The 19636-nt window shown below is 50.2% G+C and overlaps 1 protein-coding gene across 2 annotated transcripts in view; it reads left to right on the forward strand.

The window, feature by feature from the left end:
• Positions 1-19636, forward strand: part of B4GALNT3 (beta-1,4-N-acetyl-galactosaminyltransferase 3) — a 92385-nt gene that overhangs the window by 52429 nt on the left and 20320 nt on the right. For both annotated transcript variants that reach the window (XM_081594074.1, XM_081594075.1), the window contains exons 2-3: positions 16636-16739; positions 17662-17739. In XM_081594074.1, coding sequence (XP_081450200.1) covers positions 16636-16739; positions 17662-17739 — 182 coding nt within the window. The remainder of the gene's footprint in view (positions 1-16635; positions 16740-17661; positions 17740-19636) is intronic.

Genomic DNA, 19636 nt, shown 5'->3' on the forward strand with positions numbered 1-19636 from the left:
TAAGACACATCAGGCACATGGATTCAGGTTGGGTGACCTTGCCTCTCAGCTCAGCTGTTGTTGTTGTTCAGTTGCTAAGTCATGTCTGATTCTTTGAGACCCCATGGAGTTCAGTATCCTCAGCAAAAAGCGGGCAGAGTGAAGCTCCCGCCCCCTTACATAGTGCCATTCTGGGGACGTTTATCCTGGAAGTCTTTGCCGCCAGGGGAGCCGCTTTGACACCCTTGGCTTTCCACCCGCTCCACGTGTCCTTGACATGGGGGGATTTCAGAACTCATCCAGCCTGTCAGTAATTCCATGCTGCCCCCACTTCTGTGTACTGCTGGGGCCTGCTGTCCCCCGGCCCAGTGCTGTCTGTGGCTCAGAGGAGGAGAGCATGGGGAACAGTTGGGAGGGCAGGGTGAGGGCACAGCCTGAGTACAGGACCTTGGAATGAACTTGACCCTCTGGAGCTATTTGCGCATCTCTGGCCAGCACTCCTGTTATCCTGGCTATATGTAGGCTAGACAGAGTTGTACAGATTGGTCCCGCTGGTCATTTCAACAGCAAATTTAGCCAATTTGGTGAGGCTAAGTCAATGGCGATCTGTGAAACCGATAACTTAGTGTCAGATAAACAGTGTGGCTGTTTGGCCTGGGTTTCCAGGAAAGATGAACTGCGGCAGACGTGCTGTTGCCTTGGTCAGACCACAGAGCCTGACTTTGGGTTCAGAAAGTTTGGTCGCTGACACATCAGATGATCAGTGGACTTCATCAGATTTTCAGTCTTCTACTCATTGCTCTTTCCCCTGTAGACGTGGAGCTGGTGTTTTCACTGTTTGAGATATAAAAACCCTGTATTAATAGTTTACTTTTTTATAAATTTATTTATTTTTTAATTGAAGAATAATTGCTTTACAGAATTTTGTTTTCTGTCAAACATCAACATGAATGAGCCATTTAATCAGCCATCACAGAGGGTTTCATTGCATTTGTGAAGCTGAGAGTAGCCTGGCAGAGACTCTCTTGGGGTATTTAGTTCAGTAGTGTCAGCGCTTATGGAGATATTTTAATAACTACACTGCAGTCCAGTGAGCAGAGTCTTATTTGTGAAGGTAGAAAACAGACAAGGTCAACCAAGCTTCTGCTTGGGTCCTTTGCCACCAATTCTAAATTTCCCCTTATTATCAAGTATACTTACATTTGTTCATTTATTGTAAATTTTAAAATTAAAAAAAATTTTGGCCATGCCATGTAGTGTGTGGAACCTTAGTTCCCTGACCAGGGATTGAGCTGGCACCTCCTGCAGTAAAAAGTGCAGAGTCTTAGCCGCTAGACCACCAGGGAAGTCTCTGTTTGTTCATTTATTTTAAGAAGTTGCTGTTAACCCAGAGGAAAGGATATTTTTTCCTTCCATCTGTCAATAGAATGTAGATAGATAGCCTGGCAAAGGAATATTTAATGTGCTTGTGGATATTTCTGTGAAAGTGAAAGTCGCTCAGTCATGTCCAACTCTTTGGGATCCCATGGACTATACAGCCCGTGGAATTCTCCAGGCCAGAACACTGGAGTCGGTAGCCTTTCCCTTCTCCAGGGCATCTTCCCAACCTAGGGATTGAACCCAGGTCTCCCGCATTGCAGGCAGATTCTTTACCAGCTGAGCCACAAGGGAAGCCCTGTATATATAGATAAATGTTTTTTAATAAAGGTGCTTAGAGGACAAGCTATGGTAAAAACGATGAAAGTTATTTCAGTAAAATCATCAGTCATTAATTGAATGTCTTCATTTTTTTTATGCCATTCGTTTATTTACAAGCATATCTAGTGCAGTTGGATTTGTTCCTTAAAGTTGCTTTCTTTTGCACTTTACTTCAACCACTTTTTAGATCACCTACTGGAACACATCATACAAAATTAAGTTTGAATAAACATTTGAGTGTTATGCATTATAATAGACCAAGTTTATTTTATTTTTTACTTAAAAATATTTATATTTATTTATTTGATTAATAATTAATTAAAAGATGCTTGCTCCTTGGAAGAAAAGCTATGACCAACCTAGACAGCATATTAAAAAGCAGAGACATTACTTTGCCAACAAAGGTCCATCTAGTCAAAGCTGTAGGTTTTTCCAGTAGTCATGTATGGATGTGAGAGTTGGACTACAAGGAAAGCTGAGCACCAAAGAATTGATGCTTTTGAACTGTGTTGTTATTGGAGAAGACTCTTGAGAGTCCCTTGGACTGCAAGGAGATCAAACCAGTCAATCCTAAAGAAAATCAGTCCTGAATATTTATTGGAAGGACTGATGCTGAAGCTGAAGCTCCAATACTTTGACCACCTGATGCGAAGAACTGACTCATTTGAAAAGACCCTGATGCTGGGAAAGATTGAAGGCAGGAGGAGAAGGGGATGACAGAGGATGAGATGGTTGGATGGCATCACCGACTTGATGGACATGAATTTGAGTAAGCTCCGGGAGTTGGTGATGGACAGGGAAACCTGGCGTGCTGCAGTCCATGGGGTCGCAAAGAGTGGGACATGACTGAGCGACTGAGCTGAACTGATTTATTTGGGGGCTTCCCAGGTGGTGCAGTGGTGAAGAATCCTCCTGCCAATATAGGAGACAGGGGTTCAATCCCTGGGTTGGGAAGATACCCTGGAGTAGGAAATAGCAACCCACTCCAGCATCCTTGCCTGGGAAAATCTCATGGATGGAGGAGCCTGGCGGGCTCAAGTCCATGAGGTTGCAAAGAGTTGGACATGGCTGAGCAACTGAATAGTAGCTGCAGCATTTATTTATTTGGCTGCACTGGGTCTTAGCTGTGGCATGCAGGATCTAGTTCCCTGACCAGGGATTGAACCTGAGCCTCTTGCACTGGGAGTGTGGAGTCTTAGCCACTGAACCACCAGGGAAGTCCGTCCCAAGGATATTCTAAATAATCCACTCTCCCATGTTCCCCATATTCTGTAAAGTCTTTTAAGCATTACGGAGCTAACTCCATGGTGTGTCTATGTCTTTGATACTTTCAGCTGTATCCGCGTTTATGTGCTGCTGAGTCGCGTCGGTCGTGTCCGACTCTGTGCGACCCCATAGACGGCAGCCCACCAGGCTCCACCGTCCCTGGGATTCTCCAGGCAGGAACACTGGAGTGGGTTGCCATTTCCTTCTCCAATGCATGAAAGTGAAAAGTGAAGGTGAAGTCGCTCAGTCGTGTCCGACTCTTAGCGACCCCATGGACTACAGCCTACCAGACTCCTCTGTCCATGGGATTTTCCAGGCAAGAGTACTGGAGTGGGGTGCCATTGCCTTCTCGTTTATGTGCCCCTGCTTAAAAAATATGCCTCTCAGACAAGTCTCAGATACTTTTGTTTTAGGAATCATGGTCAGTTATTAAGTTAAGTTAAGCTATTTTCACATGGAAGATTCAGAAAATCCCCCATGATGAGACTGCTCACTCCCCCTACCTGTTGTTCTAGTGAAACTGCAGGGGTCTTACCCCCTTCGACACCATAGGGATACCCAGCCCAAGCTGAGGCTCTTTCCTGGGAATTTGTGTTCCAAGTGGAGACACACAGGGTTTGGAGCATCGTTGGCTGGTGGGGACTCCATTGCTGCCCTGGTTTGGCCTGCTTGTGTGCTTCTCCTGACTTTGTGGGCCACACTTGTAGTCTTTCCTGAAATCACCTCGTGTCCAAGCTAGGAAGGGAGAGAGAGAAGGAGAGAAGGCAGGCATGCCTCTGATGCTAACTGAACATACTGTCTTGAGAAAGGGCCGGTTTTTCCAGTTCTGGATTTTGGCTCCCAACCCATCACCGTTGTGGCCACGTTACACATTACAGTATGAGGCTTGCAGCCCACGCGACTCTCCAGGGGAGTTCAAGACATCCCAGATGGCCTCCACTGCCCTGTACTATGTTGATGTTACAGAAACCTCAGCTTGCACTCACGGGTTCCTAATGCTTGCTCTGAGCCTCCGTACCTGTCTCCCTGAGGACCAGTTTGTGGACTGGTATTGGCACCAGGCTGCAGTTCCAAGGGCCCAGGCAACTTTGCCTCTCTCTGAGGCTGGGTTGTGTTGAAGCTGCTTGTTTCCACACAGGCTGGTGGACTAGGACGTCGCTGTTCCTGAGGAGGGCCCATCCTGGGTCCGCTTGGAAGTTCTGTTCTCCCTCCTAACCTGTCACCTGGGAGGCTGCTCTCTGCTCCCACCAGTGGTCCCCAGACCACCTGCATCCTCAGGTGAACACGAGGTTCCCACCGTGTCTCTACCATGAGGGTGGCAGCCTGATCCCCACCCTCTGGCCTGTCTCTGGAAGAATGGACAAAGATTTAGGCAGTTTAAGAGAGTGGGTTTTCTTTTAGTATTTATTTATTTTTGGCTGCACTGAGTCTTTGTTGCTGCACGAGGTCTTTCTTTAGTTGCAATGAGCAGAGGGCTAATCTCTAGGTGTGGTGCATGGGTTTCTCATTACCGTGTCTTCTCTCATTGCAGAGCACGGGGCTCTAGGGGCGTGGGCTTCCGTGGTTGCGGCTCGTGGGCCCTAGAGTGTGCAGGCTTAAGTAGTTGCAGCTTGCAGGCTCTATAGCTCTGGCTCAGAAGTTGTGACATAGGGACTTACTTGCTCCTCAACATGTGAAATCTTCCCGGGCCAGGGATTGAACCTGCATCCCCTGACTTGGCAGGTGGATTCTTATCCTCTGCACCACCAGGAGAGTCTGTTTGTAGCAGTTTAAAAGACAGTGCCTTCCAGAAAGAAGGCAGGGATTGGAACAGACACTCGCTCACCCGTGTTCACAGCACAGTGGCCGAAGGTAGATATGACCCAGATGTCCATCAGCAGATGAACAGAGAAACAAAATGTGGTCCATCCATACGAAGGGATGTGGTCCAGCTTGCACAAGGAAGGAAATTCTGACACATGATACCACGTGGATGAACCTTGAAAACATTAAGTGAGAGAAGCTGGACACAAAGGTCAAATATTGTATGATTCTACTTAGATGAGGTGTCCAATGGTCAGATTCATAGAGACTGGAAGTAGCATGGTGATTCTAATTCCAACCGATTTACATGGTGGGAATATAATAATGAGACCTAGTTCCTGCCAGCACGGTGCTAATAGTCGGCCCTCTTCCAGAGTGGGTGCAGCCAGGTCCTCCCCTACCCAGGCTCCCTGTAGCCCACTGAATCCCACAGCCACAAGTGAGTATGGTGCTGTGATGTGGTGAGCATCGAGCCCTTGGCTCTAGCCTGGGCTTACCCAGGCTCCTCTTTGACATTGTTTGGCAAGTCCGTTGACTAGGCTGTGTGTCTCTGTGATCCGTCAGCAAGGTGGACATGACTCATAGTGTTGCAGAAACCAGTAATCGAGAAACCAAGCACCACACTCGGAGAGTTGGAGAACTCGGGTTTATTACACCGGTGGGCCCAGAGGAGTTAACACCCCAAGTTCAGAGCCCCGAACAAAGGGGTTACAGAGTTTTTATAGACCTACAATAGTGGGCAACACTAGCTGCCAATAGACTGGTTTAAACTAAGGGGTTTCACGCGTGGGCACAGCAGTCAAGATGGGGAAGGGGATGCCTGACCTTTAACCAGACAGGCATGATTAAGCAGGTTTGCAGGGCTGGACAATTTCAAAGAGCAGGACAAGACTGACTGAGATAAGTGCCAGTTCGTAGTATTGTAAGTCCCCAGTTTCTGAGACCAGGTGACCTACATGATCCAGACTTTGCAAGGAGAAAGCTGAGTTACAGAGGCAGAACGAGCAGGAGGTTATGTAAAATTTAACTTTTCCTCTTCAATAGGATCGGGATGAACATATAAGAGAGAGCTCTGATGTGATGGATCCCACGGATGGATCTGGATGGTATGGGATGCCAGCTTGGGGCTGGGGGTAGCACATGGTGGTGGCCTCCATCCTAAGTGTGGTCTCACCCTTGAGTGATATTCTGGGGCACGAGGAACGCAGGCCCCAGGTTCTCCATTGGAGACCAGGGCAGCTGTGGGCATGCCCTTCTTCCCCACTCTTTGCCTTCCTTCCCGGGACAGGTTACAACAACCTCAGCTTGACTTTGGCAAGTCAGCTCCGTCAGACCTCCCCACCTGGCAGCAGGCAGCCCTTCAGATCAGACCCTGCATCTTTCTTGTCCTCAGGCTGATGGTGAAGGGAGAAGCAAGATGCTTGAAAGAGTACATTGTTTTCAGTGGAGACACCTGGGGGGAGGAGCCTTCAGAGCCGTGGCTCCAGGTACCAAACTGAGTCCCTCTGTGGACCTTGGAAACTTCTTAGCCTCAGGGTTCCTCTCTCTTCCTCCTTCCTTTGGGTTCTGTTGTTTTCCCACTCAACAAACAAAGGATACTTGTTAGGAAATATTTTTTAAAAATGAGCCGGGGCTTCCCTGGTGGTTCAGTGGTAAAGAATCTGCCTGCCAATGTAGGAGATGTAGGTTCAATCCCTGATCCAGGAAGATCCACACGCCGTGGTGCAGTTAAGCCCACGTACCACAACTATAGAAGCCCAAGTACCTAGAGCCCATGGTGGCTCCAAACCCCAGGGCTTCCATGGGCCACGTCAGGTCTTCAGGGGGGTCCTGTCTGTTGGGCCGACTCCTGGGTTTTCTTCCGTCTGTGTTGCTTCCCTTGAACTCTGGGATCCTAGAGACTGGTTCTCTGATCCCAAGAAATGTTTGTAGAGCACTTTGAGGTTCCCGAAAGTCTGGGAGATAGTCACAATATTGTGCCATTAGCTCCCGTGAACCCAGCTGCCAGAGGTGCACCTGTGTGTCATCTGCTTGTGCACCTGTGTCTGCTTGTGCTCACCCTGCATGGGGTGGGGCCTGAGTCCAGAGCAGGCACAGGAGGCCATACACACGTCGGTCCCTTCATTCACACGACACCCACCCCAAGTGCACCTGGAGTGGAGGGAGCGGAAAGACTCCGCTTCTACCTTTTTCTCCATCAACACTTAGCTGAGCTCCAAGGATATAACAGGTGCTCAGTAAATGCCAGGGGGTTGGTTGGTTCATGGATTCATGCTCTTCCTAGTCTGCCGACTGCTTACCCTTGACCACCTCTGAACTCCTGCTTTTCTCCAATACAGGAAAATGTCGTCCCTCTGCTTCTCCACGTTTAGAAGCGTGTCTGTGTCCCATTCTGGAGGGATGACTGGACAAGACAGTCTGACCTGAGGGGTCCTCATCCATGTCCACCCACCCGAGGGTTAATTGGGTGTGGGCCAGTTTTAGAAATCCTGAACTCTGTTGTGTGTCCATGTGCTAAGTCACTTTAGTCGCATCTGACTCTTTCTAACCCCATGGATAGTAGCCCCCCAGGCTCCTCTGTCCATGGAATTTCCCAGGCAAGAATACTGGAGTGGGTTGCCATTCCCTCCTCCAGGGGATCTTCCTGACCCAGGAATCAAACTCGAGTCTTTTACGTCTTCTGAAGTGCAGGCAGGTTCTTTACCACTAGCACCACCTGGGAAGCCCCTCTGGACCCTGTTACCTCTAGATTTTCTAGAAACCATCTCATTTCATCAAGCGTCTTTGTCAAAATTCCCCCCAGACAGAACTGTGTGTGTAGCTATGACTGTGCTGTCATGATCTGGACGTGTACCCAGGGCCTGAAAGGTTGTCAGTTCTGTTTTGTTCTTTGTCACAGTGATGGTGATGATGACAAAGTCCTGAAGGTGCCCTGGAGCCTGGCCAGACCTTCAGGGGGACCGATGTGGGTCATTCCATGGCTGGGGGGTGGCAGGAAGTTACAGGGTGGGTCCGTGTGCAGGCAGATCCTGTGCTCCCCAAGCAGAGCACAGAAGACAAAGGGCATTTGCCCCCTCCCTCTGTCTCCTTGCCTCATCCACCCACTTAGAGTCTTTCACTCAGATCTGGGAGTCCAGGTGAGCTGGACACTGGCAGCAGAGCTAAAGTGCCCAGCACGTCCCTGCACAGCTCCATTGCCCCCTTTTGGGTCCCCTCAGGCAGCCCAGGCAGCGCAGTAGGGACAGTCCCTGGTGTCTGACCGGCAAGCCCCTGCCTGCCCTGCTCATCCAGGCCCCACAGCAGCTCCCGGCTGGCTTGGTGGGGAGCTGGCGGGGTGAGCAGCTAGCTCAGCAGGGAGGAGGGGGCAGCTGCTGTTCGGCTCTGAGCACAGCAGCTGGAGACGGCGGCAGGCAGGGGGAAAGAGGCTCTTTGGGGCCCTTCCTGTATCTCTGCTTATCAAATCAGAGGGTCTGGGGAGACATTGGGGCCCCACCTGTCTCCCATCCCGGACCCCATTCCAGTCCATGCACCTGAGCTCCGAGAGAGCGTGACCCACAGTTACTGCATGGCTCGCCCTCGTGTTGAGAAGGACAAGGCTCAGAAACCAGGGCAAGGGTGGCAGGCCTATGTGCAGATGCTTCCTGTCCGATTTTCCAGCTCTTTGGGGGTGTTTGGGTCTTTCTGGGCTTCCCTGGTAGCTCAGATGGTAAAGAATCCGCCTGCAATGCAGGAGACCCCAGTTCAATCCCTGGGTTGGGAAGATCCCCTGGAAAAGGGATAGGCCACCCACTCTATTATTCTTAGGCTTCCCTGATGGCTCAATGGTAAAGAATCTGCCAGCAATGTGGGAGACCTGGGTACGATCCCTGGGTTGGGAAGATCCCCTGGAGAAGGAATGGCTACCCAATACAGTGTTCTTGCCTGGAGAATCCCCATGGACAGAGGAGCCTGGGGTCACAAATAATCAGACATGACTGAGAGACTAAGCGAGTAGGCACGGCTGTTCCGGGGCTTATTTGGGGAGGTGTTATTGACCAAATTGGAGGGGTGGGGAGCTAGTGTGGGAGGTGTGGGGGGTGAGTAGGAGGTGATAGTGATGATGGTGGCAGAGTTGGATCAGGTAGTCAAGTGTGTCCCATAGAAAGTGTGAAATTTAGGACTCAGGGTTCAAACCCTCTGTCACCTACTATCCCTGTGACTTTCAGTGAGGTTTTTAATCCTCTAAGCCTTGTTTTCCTGTAGGCTTGTTGTCCTGAATACAATCATCTATATTTCTTTTACCATAAACATAAGTACGTGTATGACCCATACATGCTAAGGTTGCAGTAGTAATCGTTCCTCTTGCATCAGGTCCCCTGGGGTGTCACAGCTGGAAAGGAAAGGCTGTGTCTTTGCCTGAGACTCTCTCCCAGATGACAGTCTCTGGCTCCGTCCCTGGCTTTCTGTGCCACCTTGGGTTTCTGGTGGCGCCCGGGGCCTGCTGGCATCCAGCCACAGCAGCTTTGCTCTGCGGGGCCTGTGTGACTGGCCCTCGGGTACATGCCAAGGTCAGAGTCAGTCTTGCTTTCTGGTCCCAGGAAGCAGTGCTGGTTCCCAGCCTTGGTGAAACAGTGCCTGGGCGTCACGACCTCCCATCCCCTGGACAGCCTGCTGTTCTCTGGTGGGACGAGGGCTCTTTCTCTGCTCGGCTCCTCCAGGGTTCATCACCTTGCCTCTGTACAGATGCTGAGGTTCTTAGCAAATCATCTGCATTCACCTCAGGTCTCTGGGTCCTTTACCCGCCCTCCTGGCTGGTCCTTCAGCCCGCCTTCCTGTGGCCCTCGAGGGCTCAGGCCTTCCCATCTTGCAAAGTGCATCTCAGCTCAGGGCAGACACCAGCCCTTTGCAGTGCAGCCCTGCCCAGGCCAGAGGTGGTCGATCGCCCCTGCCTGCCGGATACACACCCCCCACCATGCTTGCCCCTCTGCTTTGACACCCATCCTCCCCATCTCAGGGATGGCAACTCCAATTTTCCAACTGCCAGGGTACATATCCGGAATCATTTTTTTAAATGGAATTTAATTGCTTTACAATATTGTGTTAGTTGTTTCTGCTGTACAACGAAGTGAATCAGCCATATGTATACCTGTAATCCGCTCCCTCCTGAGCCTCCCTCCCTCCCCCCCCAGCCCCCATCCCACCCCTCTAGGTCATCCCAGAGCACCAGGCTGAGCTCCCTGTGCTGTACAGCAGCTTCCCACTAGCTCTCTATTTTGCACGTGGTAGTGTACACGTCAGTGCTGCTCTGTCAGCGTGTCCCATCCTCCCCTTCCCCTGCTGTGTCCACAAAGCCGTTCTCTGAATCTGTGTCTGTAGTCCTGCCCTGCAAGTAAGTTCATCTGTGCCATTTCTCTGGATTCCTCGTATATGTATTAATACAGGATATTTGTGTTTCTCTTTCAGACTTACTTCATTCTGTATGACAGACTCTAGGTCCATCCACATCTCTACAAATGACCCTATTTTGTTCCTTTCAGTGGCTGGGTACTATTCCATTGTGTATATGAATGGCACCTTCTTTAACCATTTGTCTGTTGTTGGACATTTAGGTTCTTTCCATGTCCTGGCTGTTGTAAATAAAGCTTCAGAAAACACTGGGGTACATGTGTCCTTCTGAATCATGGTTTTCTCGGGGTACATGCCCAGTCGTGGGATTGCTGGGTCATATAGGAGTACTGTGGTTGTTTTTTTGAAGGGAACCTCCATACTATTCTCCATAGCGGTTTGCGTTCCCACTGACAGTGCAAGAGAGTTCCCTCTGAGTCATTCTTGATTCCACCCCCCACGTCCAGTCCATCAACTGAACCTTCACCAACGACCTCAGATCTGTCTGAGTAGCCAGGAGCTGCCTTTCTCCCTCGTGGGAACATCTCTATGGACCACATGACAATACCAGCAAAAAACTCAGACCAGAGACCAGGAGAAATGAATGCAAGTTTCAGATCTGCCACATGTGCACGTGTGCTAAGTCGCCTCAGTCGTGTCCAAGAGGAGCCTGGAGGGGTACAGTCCACGGGGTCGCAAAGAGTTGGACACAACTGAGCAATACATGACCGATGTTGAAATATTGAGCTGCAATGTGTTAACTGCTTGCTGTGTTCCAGACACCAAGTCCTTTACATGGATGATCTTATTCACTGTGTGACTTCACTTTTGTATCTTTTCATCTCTAAGGAAGATGACAGTTCACAGGGAGGTGGTAAGGATGCAGTGGAATAATACACACGAGAGTTTTTCGGGAAAAAAAAAATAGTAATAAAGGACTATGGGCTGTGCATATGCCATATTTTCACCAAAGAGCTGAAGAGATGATCTCTAGGCCTTTGAAGAGTCCATGCTGCGCAGAGGAAGGGTGTTGGCAGTGTGGGGGCTGATGGTGAATTTGATAGCCCAGCTCTGTGAGGGCAGAATGTGAGGCCCATTGCTGGTGCTTTGTCTGTCACCTGAGATCGGGGTGTCTGTCTCCTGGCACAAATGTGACACCTGGTGCAGGAGAGACAGGCCCTGGCAGCTGGCACTCTGGCCCGGAGCGGGAGTTCACTTAGCTGAGGGCAGGTGACAAGTGTCAGTGGTTGAATCGGCACATTCTTTAGCTTCTGGTCTCCGCAGAGAGGCTGATCAGGACCGGGGTCTCCACTGGCAGGGTAAACACAAGAAAAGCCCCACGCAGTGCCTGACTCCTACTATGGACTCAGTGAATATTAACGGGTGGAGGGTGGGGGGAATAGGTGGGTAATGTGAGGGGCGCAGGGAGCAGCCCAAGCAACAGAGAGGAGACTGTCCAAGACTGTCTATACCCCTACCACAGAGTTGCTGCTGGCCTGCAGTCTGCCTGCTCTGCACAGACGGCTACTGGCCATCTGTGGTTTGCAACATTCTGAAGCGGCTGGAGTTCACATCTTCAGCAGATGTTGTTGGAGGAAGGAGCGCTAACTGTGTCCGACTGCACACCAGGCCTGACGGACATCACTGGCTCCTCGTGGCATTCCCGTGGGGCAGGCATCATCACCCCCACCAGCCAGAGGAGGAAACTGGGCCAAAGAGCTTCAACTAGTCGCTCACGAGGTCTAGTCACCATTTCTCATGGTAGAAAGCCAGAGAGACCTTTCTGACTCTAGAGCCTTCTTGTCTTTTCCGTACTGTGACATCTGCAAAGAGCATTTCCTGCTCTTTGAATTGCTAACCTGGGCTGTTGACTGTCTCGCTCCAGGTATTTCAAAGCCGTGTACCTAACTGGGCCCTGCTTCTGTGACCCAGGCAGGGCCCAGTTAGGTTTAACCACTGGCCTTCCCTCCCTTCAGTGGATCTGTCCTTGTTCACTGGGAAACCCACCTCTTACCTTCTTTTAAAGAGAAATAAAAGGACTTCCCTGGCAGTCCAGTGGTTAAGACTCCATACTTCCACTGCAGGGGATGCAGGTTCAATCCCTGGTTGGGGAACTAAGATCCTGCATGCCATGCAGTGCAGCCAAAAAAAAAAAGAGAGAGAGAAAAGCAAAGGAGACACCAACATAAAAGAACAGACTTTTGGACTCAGTGGGAGAAGGGGAGGGTGGGATGATTTGAGAGAATAGCATTGATACATACACATTACCATATGTAAAAGAGATGACCCGTGCGAGTTCGGTGTATGATGCTGGGTACCCAAAGCCAGTGCTCTGGGACAACCTAGAGGGATAGGGTGGGGAGGGAGATGGAAGAGGGGTTCAGGATGGAGGAGACAATGTATGTCTATTCATACATGATTCATACATGATTCGTCATTCATACATGATTCATACTGATGTATGGCAAAACCCATCACAGTATTGTAAAGTAATTATCCTCCAATTAAAATAAATCAATATTTTTTTTTAAAAAGAGACAGGAGTAGAGCCAGGCACAAGTTAAAGGTGACGGACAGATTGAACTTAGAACTGTCACACTATGGGAGAAAGACCATGGTATAGAGCTAAGCTCAGTTCCAAAGACAGCAAAGGCAGCTGGGGATTCACAGGACACAGGCAGAGTGAGGGGTCAGTGGATGGGAAGTGACCAGGAGGAGCCATCAGGCTAGGGGACTCCTGCTAGCCAAGCCTAACATGATCCTGGCTATCAGGTTCAACTACCAAGGATGGGGGGAATTCTGTAAGCAGCCTTACTAGGATTCTTCCTAAAATCTGGGCTGGGCAGGCCAAGGACAGGGTCCAAGGACAAGGCCTAGTCAAAAAGAGAGCTCAGAGGAGCCCATCCAGAGTTTGGTCCAGGAACAGATGTTCCTTGTCCCTTCCCAGCAAATGCAAGAACAGGGCGTGATGAAACCACGGTGAGAGTCCGTTGACCATGGAGTGAGTCATCTCGCCTTCTGTGTGACTTTCAGGAGCCAGAGAGAGTTTGGTTGGAACTGAAGACGAGTCTGTGGGAGAGAATGTGGGTGTGAGACCCACAGGAACCCCGAGGATGGGGTGCATTGTGTTTTCAGTGTTGTGTCCTCACGCCTGTCTACAAGGAGATGGTCTTCAGTCACCGCGCAGAGTCAAGGAATAGGTGACCCAATCGTCCCCAGGCAGAGACAAGGCAGTGCCTGCCCACCCCTCCCCTCCCACAGTGTGAATCATGTGTCACCTAGGCCCCCTGCCCCAGCCACTAACCCAGAGCCCCTGGGGCCTGGGCAGAGATGGGGCTCCATTAGCGGTGTCTGAGTGGGGTTAGCAGGGGACAAGCATCTCTCCTGTGAGCTCATGCAGAAAGTCAGGACCAGGTTCGGAACATTCTTCCTCCTTCCACCCCCCTCCCCTGTCCTCACCTCACATCACCAGCCCCTGAATACTGCTTCCCTAAAACATCTCTCTGCGTTGAACTAGTCTGACCTGTTTCTGCCTGCCAGCTGGCCCGCCATGGAAACAGCAGAGACCTTGATGCGGTGGGATAAACCTGCAAAAGTCTTGATAAACACAACACCAGCGGATGGCTAATGTCTGCATAGAAACCCAGGGGCACCGATCTCCAGCCAAGGCCTCAGCCCGCCAGATTCCCCACAGTCTTCCCTGAACAGCATCCCCAGGAGAAAATGTAGGCTGGATGAGGAAACACTGGCCAGTGAGACAGACAGGCTGTCTGTGCTGACCCCAGCTTTGTAACAACAGTGGACTCTGTGACCTTCAGCTCTTGGCGTCTCTTTCCCCATCTGTGCGGTGGGGGTAATCAGACCTGGCCCATCTCCCCAGGTTCTGCAAGGCTCAGATGAGATCATGCCTGGGAGGTGCAAAGGAAACCCTGAGAGGCCACCCCGAGAACATAACTGGGCAAGAAAAGCCCCCACTGCACCCCACTTTCCAACTCCCTCTCCCAGAGTCACTCACACACACACCCGGGCAAAATGCTGGTGTCCACCTTCTGTGACCTATATTTGTGAGTTGTACTCTTTCCTCTGTGTCTGCTTGGGTGGTGGTGTCTCTACCAGTGCTGGCGTGGGGGTCCTAGGACACTTCTGCCTCTGGGCAGCTCTTGGCTCCTAGTGGCCAGTGATGCCAGTCTCACTCACACGCAGCACCCGCTGTGGTGTCCTGGAGAGATCATTTAAAAAACATTTATGTATTTGCTTTTTTGGCTGTGCTGGGTCTTAGTTGTGGTACACGGGATCTTTAGTTACAGCATGGGAACTCTTAGTTGCAGTAGGTGGGATCGAGTACTCTGACCAGGGATAGAACCTGGGCCCCCTGCGTTGGGAGCGTGGAGTCTTAGCCACTGGACCCCCAGGGAAGTTGCTGTCCTGGGGGCATCTTGAGGAAGCTGTTGCAGAGGTTCCTGCACCTTTGCAGCGAAGTGGTTTCCGTCCGAACTGTAGTGGTTGCCCCGATCCATGACATGATTTCACTTTTCATGTTCACGTTACCCAAGGTCAACCACAGTGTGAAAATATTAAATTGAAAATTCCAGAAATGAACAATTCAGAAGCTTTCAGTTGTGTACCGTTCTGATCAGTGTGATGAAATCTCTCACCATCCAGTTCCGTCCTGCCCAGGAGGTGGGTCACCCTCTTTCTCCCGCATATCCCGCCGTTGGTCTCCTAGTGGCCGTCTCAGTTATCAGACTGTCCTGGCATCACACTGCTTGTGTTCAAGTGACTCTTATTCCACTTAATACTGTCCCTGAAGTGCAAGAGTAGTAATGCTGGGAATGTAAATTTGCCAAAGGGAAGCCTAATGTGTTGCTTCTTCTTGACCACGCCATGTGGCACGTGGAATCTTAGTTCCCCAGACCAGGGATCAAATCTGTGCTGTCAGTAGTTGAAGTACAAAGTCTTACCCATTGGACTGCCAGGGAAGTCCCTTAAAGTGCTTCTTTTAAGTGAAGAGGTGAAACTTAATAAAGAAAAAAAAAATCATATACTAAGGTTGCTAAGATCTACAGCAAGAGCAAATCTTCTACTCCTGAAATTGTGAAGAAGGGAAAAGAAATTTGTACTGGTTTTGCTGTCAAAGCAGAAACTGCTAAAGTTATAGCTTCAGTGCATGATAAGTAAGTGCTCAATTAAGATGGCAAAGGCATTCACTTTGTACAGTAAAATATTTTGAGACAAGGTGACTCATATAACTTTTATTATGATACACTGTATTATTGTCCTATTTTACTTTTCATATTATTAGTCTCTCACCATCTAATTAAACTTAATCATAGGTGCGTAGGAATAAACAGAGTATATATGTAGTTTGATACTATGTGTGGTTTCAGGCATCTGCTGGGGGTGTCTTAAATGTACCCGTTGTGGACAGGGGTTCAACTGTGTTTGCTGAGTAAGCCCAGATATCTAGGGTTCCATTTCCCCACCTGAAATGAGGACTAGGTGATCTTGTTTCTTTTTCTTGGATGCTCCAAGTTTTAATTGTGGCATGTGGGATCTAGTTCCCTGACCAGGGATCAAACCCAGGCCCCCTGCACTGGGAGTGCAGAGTCCCAGCCACTGGACCCCCAGGGAAGTCCCGAGTAGGTGGTCTTGAATGCCCCTCCCAGCTCCTGGAAGCCTGTGATTCTGGCTCATGTTTCCACATATCAAAGTCTCCGTCCTGCTAAAGCATCCCCCTCACCTGGGGGTGGCCCCAGCCGCCCGTGGACATCAGTGCTGATGGCTGAATTCTGACTCTCCCATCCCACCCTCAGCAGCCCCTTTGTGTGATGGTGAATGCAAAAAACGCATGTCCCCTTGTTCTCACTGTGGCGTGACCGTTACCTTCTCAGGTTGTGCTGGAGGGCACAGGCATCAGCCAGCTCACAGCCTCCAGATCAATCCAGGAGGAGCTGGTCCTTGAATCCCACATCTCCAGCTGTTACTAGATCCGATTGGTGGACACAAGGTCCTGGCTCACCCTTTCCTGCCCCCATCCCCAGTTCTGGTCCATCTAGCTGCCCAGCAACTAGCAGTGGGTAGGGTGAGGGCCTCCCAGTCACACCACCCCGCTGGCTCCCTGGGTTGGAGGAGGGAAAGTTGTGGAGGGGAAAGCTTAGCTCCGCTGTCCGGTGAGACTCTTCCTTCCCCACGATGGTTTTTGGGCAAATTAGGCCTGGAGAGGTGGCCTGAGGTGGTCACCGTGGCAGGACAAAGCTCTGCTTTCACCCAGCCTGGCTCCCTCTCTGACTTAGGAAAGACAGCAAATCCCAACAGGAGATGAGCTCATGTCCTCACTCTCTGCCGTGTTGACCTTGGCCAAGGTGTAACTGTCTCCCGACACTCCCACCCCCACTTCACAGTCAGCCTGTGAGGAGCAGCAGAAGGAATGCCATTCCCTCGGTTCTCCTGCCCTGAGTCTCACGGATGTATGCAGCCTTCGGGTCGTACTGACCTTGTTCCTCTCTTCCTCTTTCCCCTCCTCAGGGTATGGCAGCTGGAGGGAGCTGGCCAAGGCTCTGGCCAGCAGAAACATTCCAGCTGTGGACCCAAATCTGCAGTTCTACCGTCCCCAGAGGCTGGGCCTCAAGGTACGTGGCAGGGTCAGCAGTCCCCTTGCTGCTGCCTTAACTCTGGTCCCCCCCAACTCACCCACATAACCCTGAAGGCATCCTCCGCTTTCCCATGTTAGGAGAGGCAGAGCAGAGGGATGCCCTGGATGGCAGACTGGCATCCCAGGCTCTCCTACCTTGCGGGTAGAGATGTCCATCCTGCCATCCCCAAGTCTGAGCTGTCCAGGGATGTGGCCTCCATCTCTGCAAGAGCAGGGGCTGGAGGAAGGACCAGCGTGTCTCACCTCCTGCTGGGATGACTGGGCTGGTCCTCCAGTCACCATCCCGGATGCTGGCAGCCAAGAGTCACAGATGATGCAGTAGACAGACACCCCTCCCTGCAAATAGTTGCAAATAATGGAGCATTTTCCTGATAGCGTTTATTGGCCTGCTGGTCCCTAGAAGCAGCTGTGGGTGGGGGTTCGGGAACTCGAGGCTAGTTCAGGCTGGAGCCCTAAGGTTCTGAGCCTAGAACAGACACTGCCCCCAAGGCTGGACCAGAGCCTAACTGAGCCCAAGGACCTGCAGGGTAGGGAAGAATTGGGGTGTCCCCAAGGGAACAAATGTTAGGATAAATGAATTGCACCCTAAGGGGGTGTAGAGGATGAGGGAGGCAGGGTCCCTGTCCTCAGGAGAGCCTGGTCTAACTAGAAAAAAATGCTTTTGGTATGGGAAGACTGAGAGAAGTCAGGAAAGCAGAAACATCCCAGGAGTATACATTGGAGGTATGTTGGTGAGGGACGGAGTGTGGACCAGAAATAGGAATGTCCTTAAGTTGACAAGCTTCTGACGGCAGGACTCTGACTCTTGACCCTCTGCATCCCCTCAGGCATGTTCAAGGGGCCCCGGTCCTATCCCCCCTTCATATTCCCACCAAGTTCATTCTTCTCTATTCTGCCAGGACCCAGGCTCAGCGCGTGGTGGGAGTGGAAACAGCAGCTACCTGAAGTGGAATAAGCCGGTGCCCTGGCTCTCAGAGGTGAGGCTGCTCCTTGAAAGGCAGGGTTAAAAAAAGAGTGTTGATATTAGCAGGTAACTCCAGAGGGCACAGAGCATTTTATTCTAGTGGTTATTATTAAAGTTTTTCATCTAGGGGCTTCCCTGGCGGTCCAGTGGTTAAGATTCTGCACTTCCACTGCAGGGGGTTTGGGTTCGATCCCTGGTTGGGGAACTAAGATCCCACATGCCGCTCAGGACAGCCAAAAAAAAATTTTCTTTTTCATCTGATTTGAAGAAAAAAGTTAGATTTCCAGGTTCATTGAGTTTTCTTCCTTAACTAACATAGAGAAGTGCTAGCATTTGCAGGGAGGCTTCCCAGGTGGCTCAGTGGTAAAAAATCCACCTACCAGTGCAGGAGGATTCAATCCCTGGGTTGGGAAGATTCCCCTGGAATCCACTCCGGTATTCTTGCTGGGAGATCCTGTGGACAGGGGAAGCTGGTGGGCTACAGTCCCTGGGGTCACAAAGAGTGGGACACGAGTGAGCAACTAAGCACAAAAGCACTACCATGCGCCAGGCTTCGTGTGTAACCTGTCAGCTTTACGACCCTGTAGGACAGCAGAGTGTCCTCATTTTATGGGGGAGAAAAGTAAAGCTCAAGGAAGCTATGGGACTTTCATGTCTATGCCAGTCCCCAGTCGTAAAATTCGGCTTCCCAAACTGTCTTTCTTGGACCATTAAGTCCTGTAAGATATTCCAGTCAGAAAGGAATCCATTGTGAAATATGGTTTAAAATCCGTAGCCATCCACTTCCTGAAAATACACGTTAGCACATGAAAGATGCTGATTCTGCCGTCCTCGGTTTGACTTGGTTTCTCTCAATACATACCAAACTTATTTGCCTCCTGAACTGTCTTTTTCCATGAAACATTAGCACTCTATGAAAGCGGTGCTCTGAGGGACCATATACTAGGAAACTGTTGCTTTAGAAAATTTTTATAGGAAGCTATCAAACATGTGAATAAAAATTGTCATAACCATCATCACACCTTTTGTTTACGTTGGACTGGACAGATTCTTTTTCTCTTGGTGAAGAAACGGAGGCTTGGAGGTTTATTACAGACACAAGATTACCTGGAGTAAATGCTTGTGCAGACATTCCAGAGCAGCATGGTGATTTGGGGGTGAACATTTTAAATTTGGGCGTCGGACCATGGAACTTGTCCAGGCCTTTCTTGGCCGGGTGGTGGCGGCCAGCCAGTCGTCTGCATCCACACCTATCACAGGTTGGTCTCTACCGCCTGGGTGATTTCATTTCCAGTCCACCGATTTGCTGTGGGGCGAGAGTGAAGGAGGTGGTGTCATGTGAAATATGATGGTAGGTTATCTACCATGAAATTGCCTCTGGTTAAATCCTGAGAGCGAGTGGATTACATCACTGGCACACCTGTATCAGGTGACATCATTGGGTAATTAGGCCCCACCCTACTCGGAGATAGTATTGTGAAAACATTGGTCCAGCTATTCAGCCTTCTCTCCTTTGAGGCCAGTTTGGATCATTTTTCTTAATGAACCAATTGTTTTGAAACCTTGTAACTACATCATAGTCTGCATTTATTAATCATTAATTTTCCCACTTTTCTTGGCCAGTCAAGGATGGAGATATATATGAACTGCGTGCTTTGTTGTGTCCAACTCTTTGTGACCCCATGGTCTATAGCCTGCCAGGCTCATCTGTCCATGGGATTTTCTAGGCAAGAATACTGGAGTGGGTTGTCATTTCCTCCTCCAGGGGATCTTCCCAATCCAGTGATCGAATCCCTGTCTCTCGCGTTGTAGGCAGATTCTTTACCACTGAGCCATCAGGGAAGCTCCGGAGATATATCTATATATATCTCGATGAAAACAGTAACAAATAGTAAACAGTGATTAAAATG

The sequence above is a fragment of the Giraffa tippelskirchi genome, chromosome 4 (genome assembly GCF_054371585.1).
Source record: "Giraffa tippelskirchi isolate mGirTip1 chromosome 4, T2T-mGirTip1v1.2.pri, whole genome shotgun sequence".
Lineage (NCBI taxonomy): Eukaryota > Metazoa > Chordata > Mammalia > Artiodactyla > Giraffidae > Giraffa > Giraffa tippelskirchi.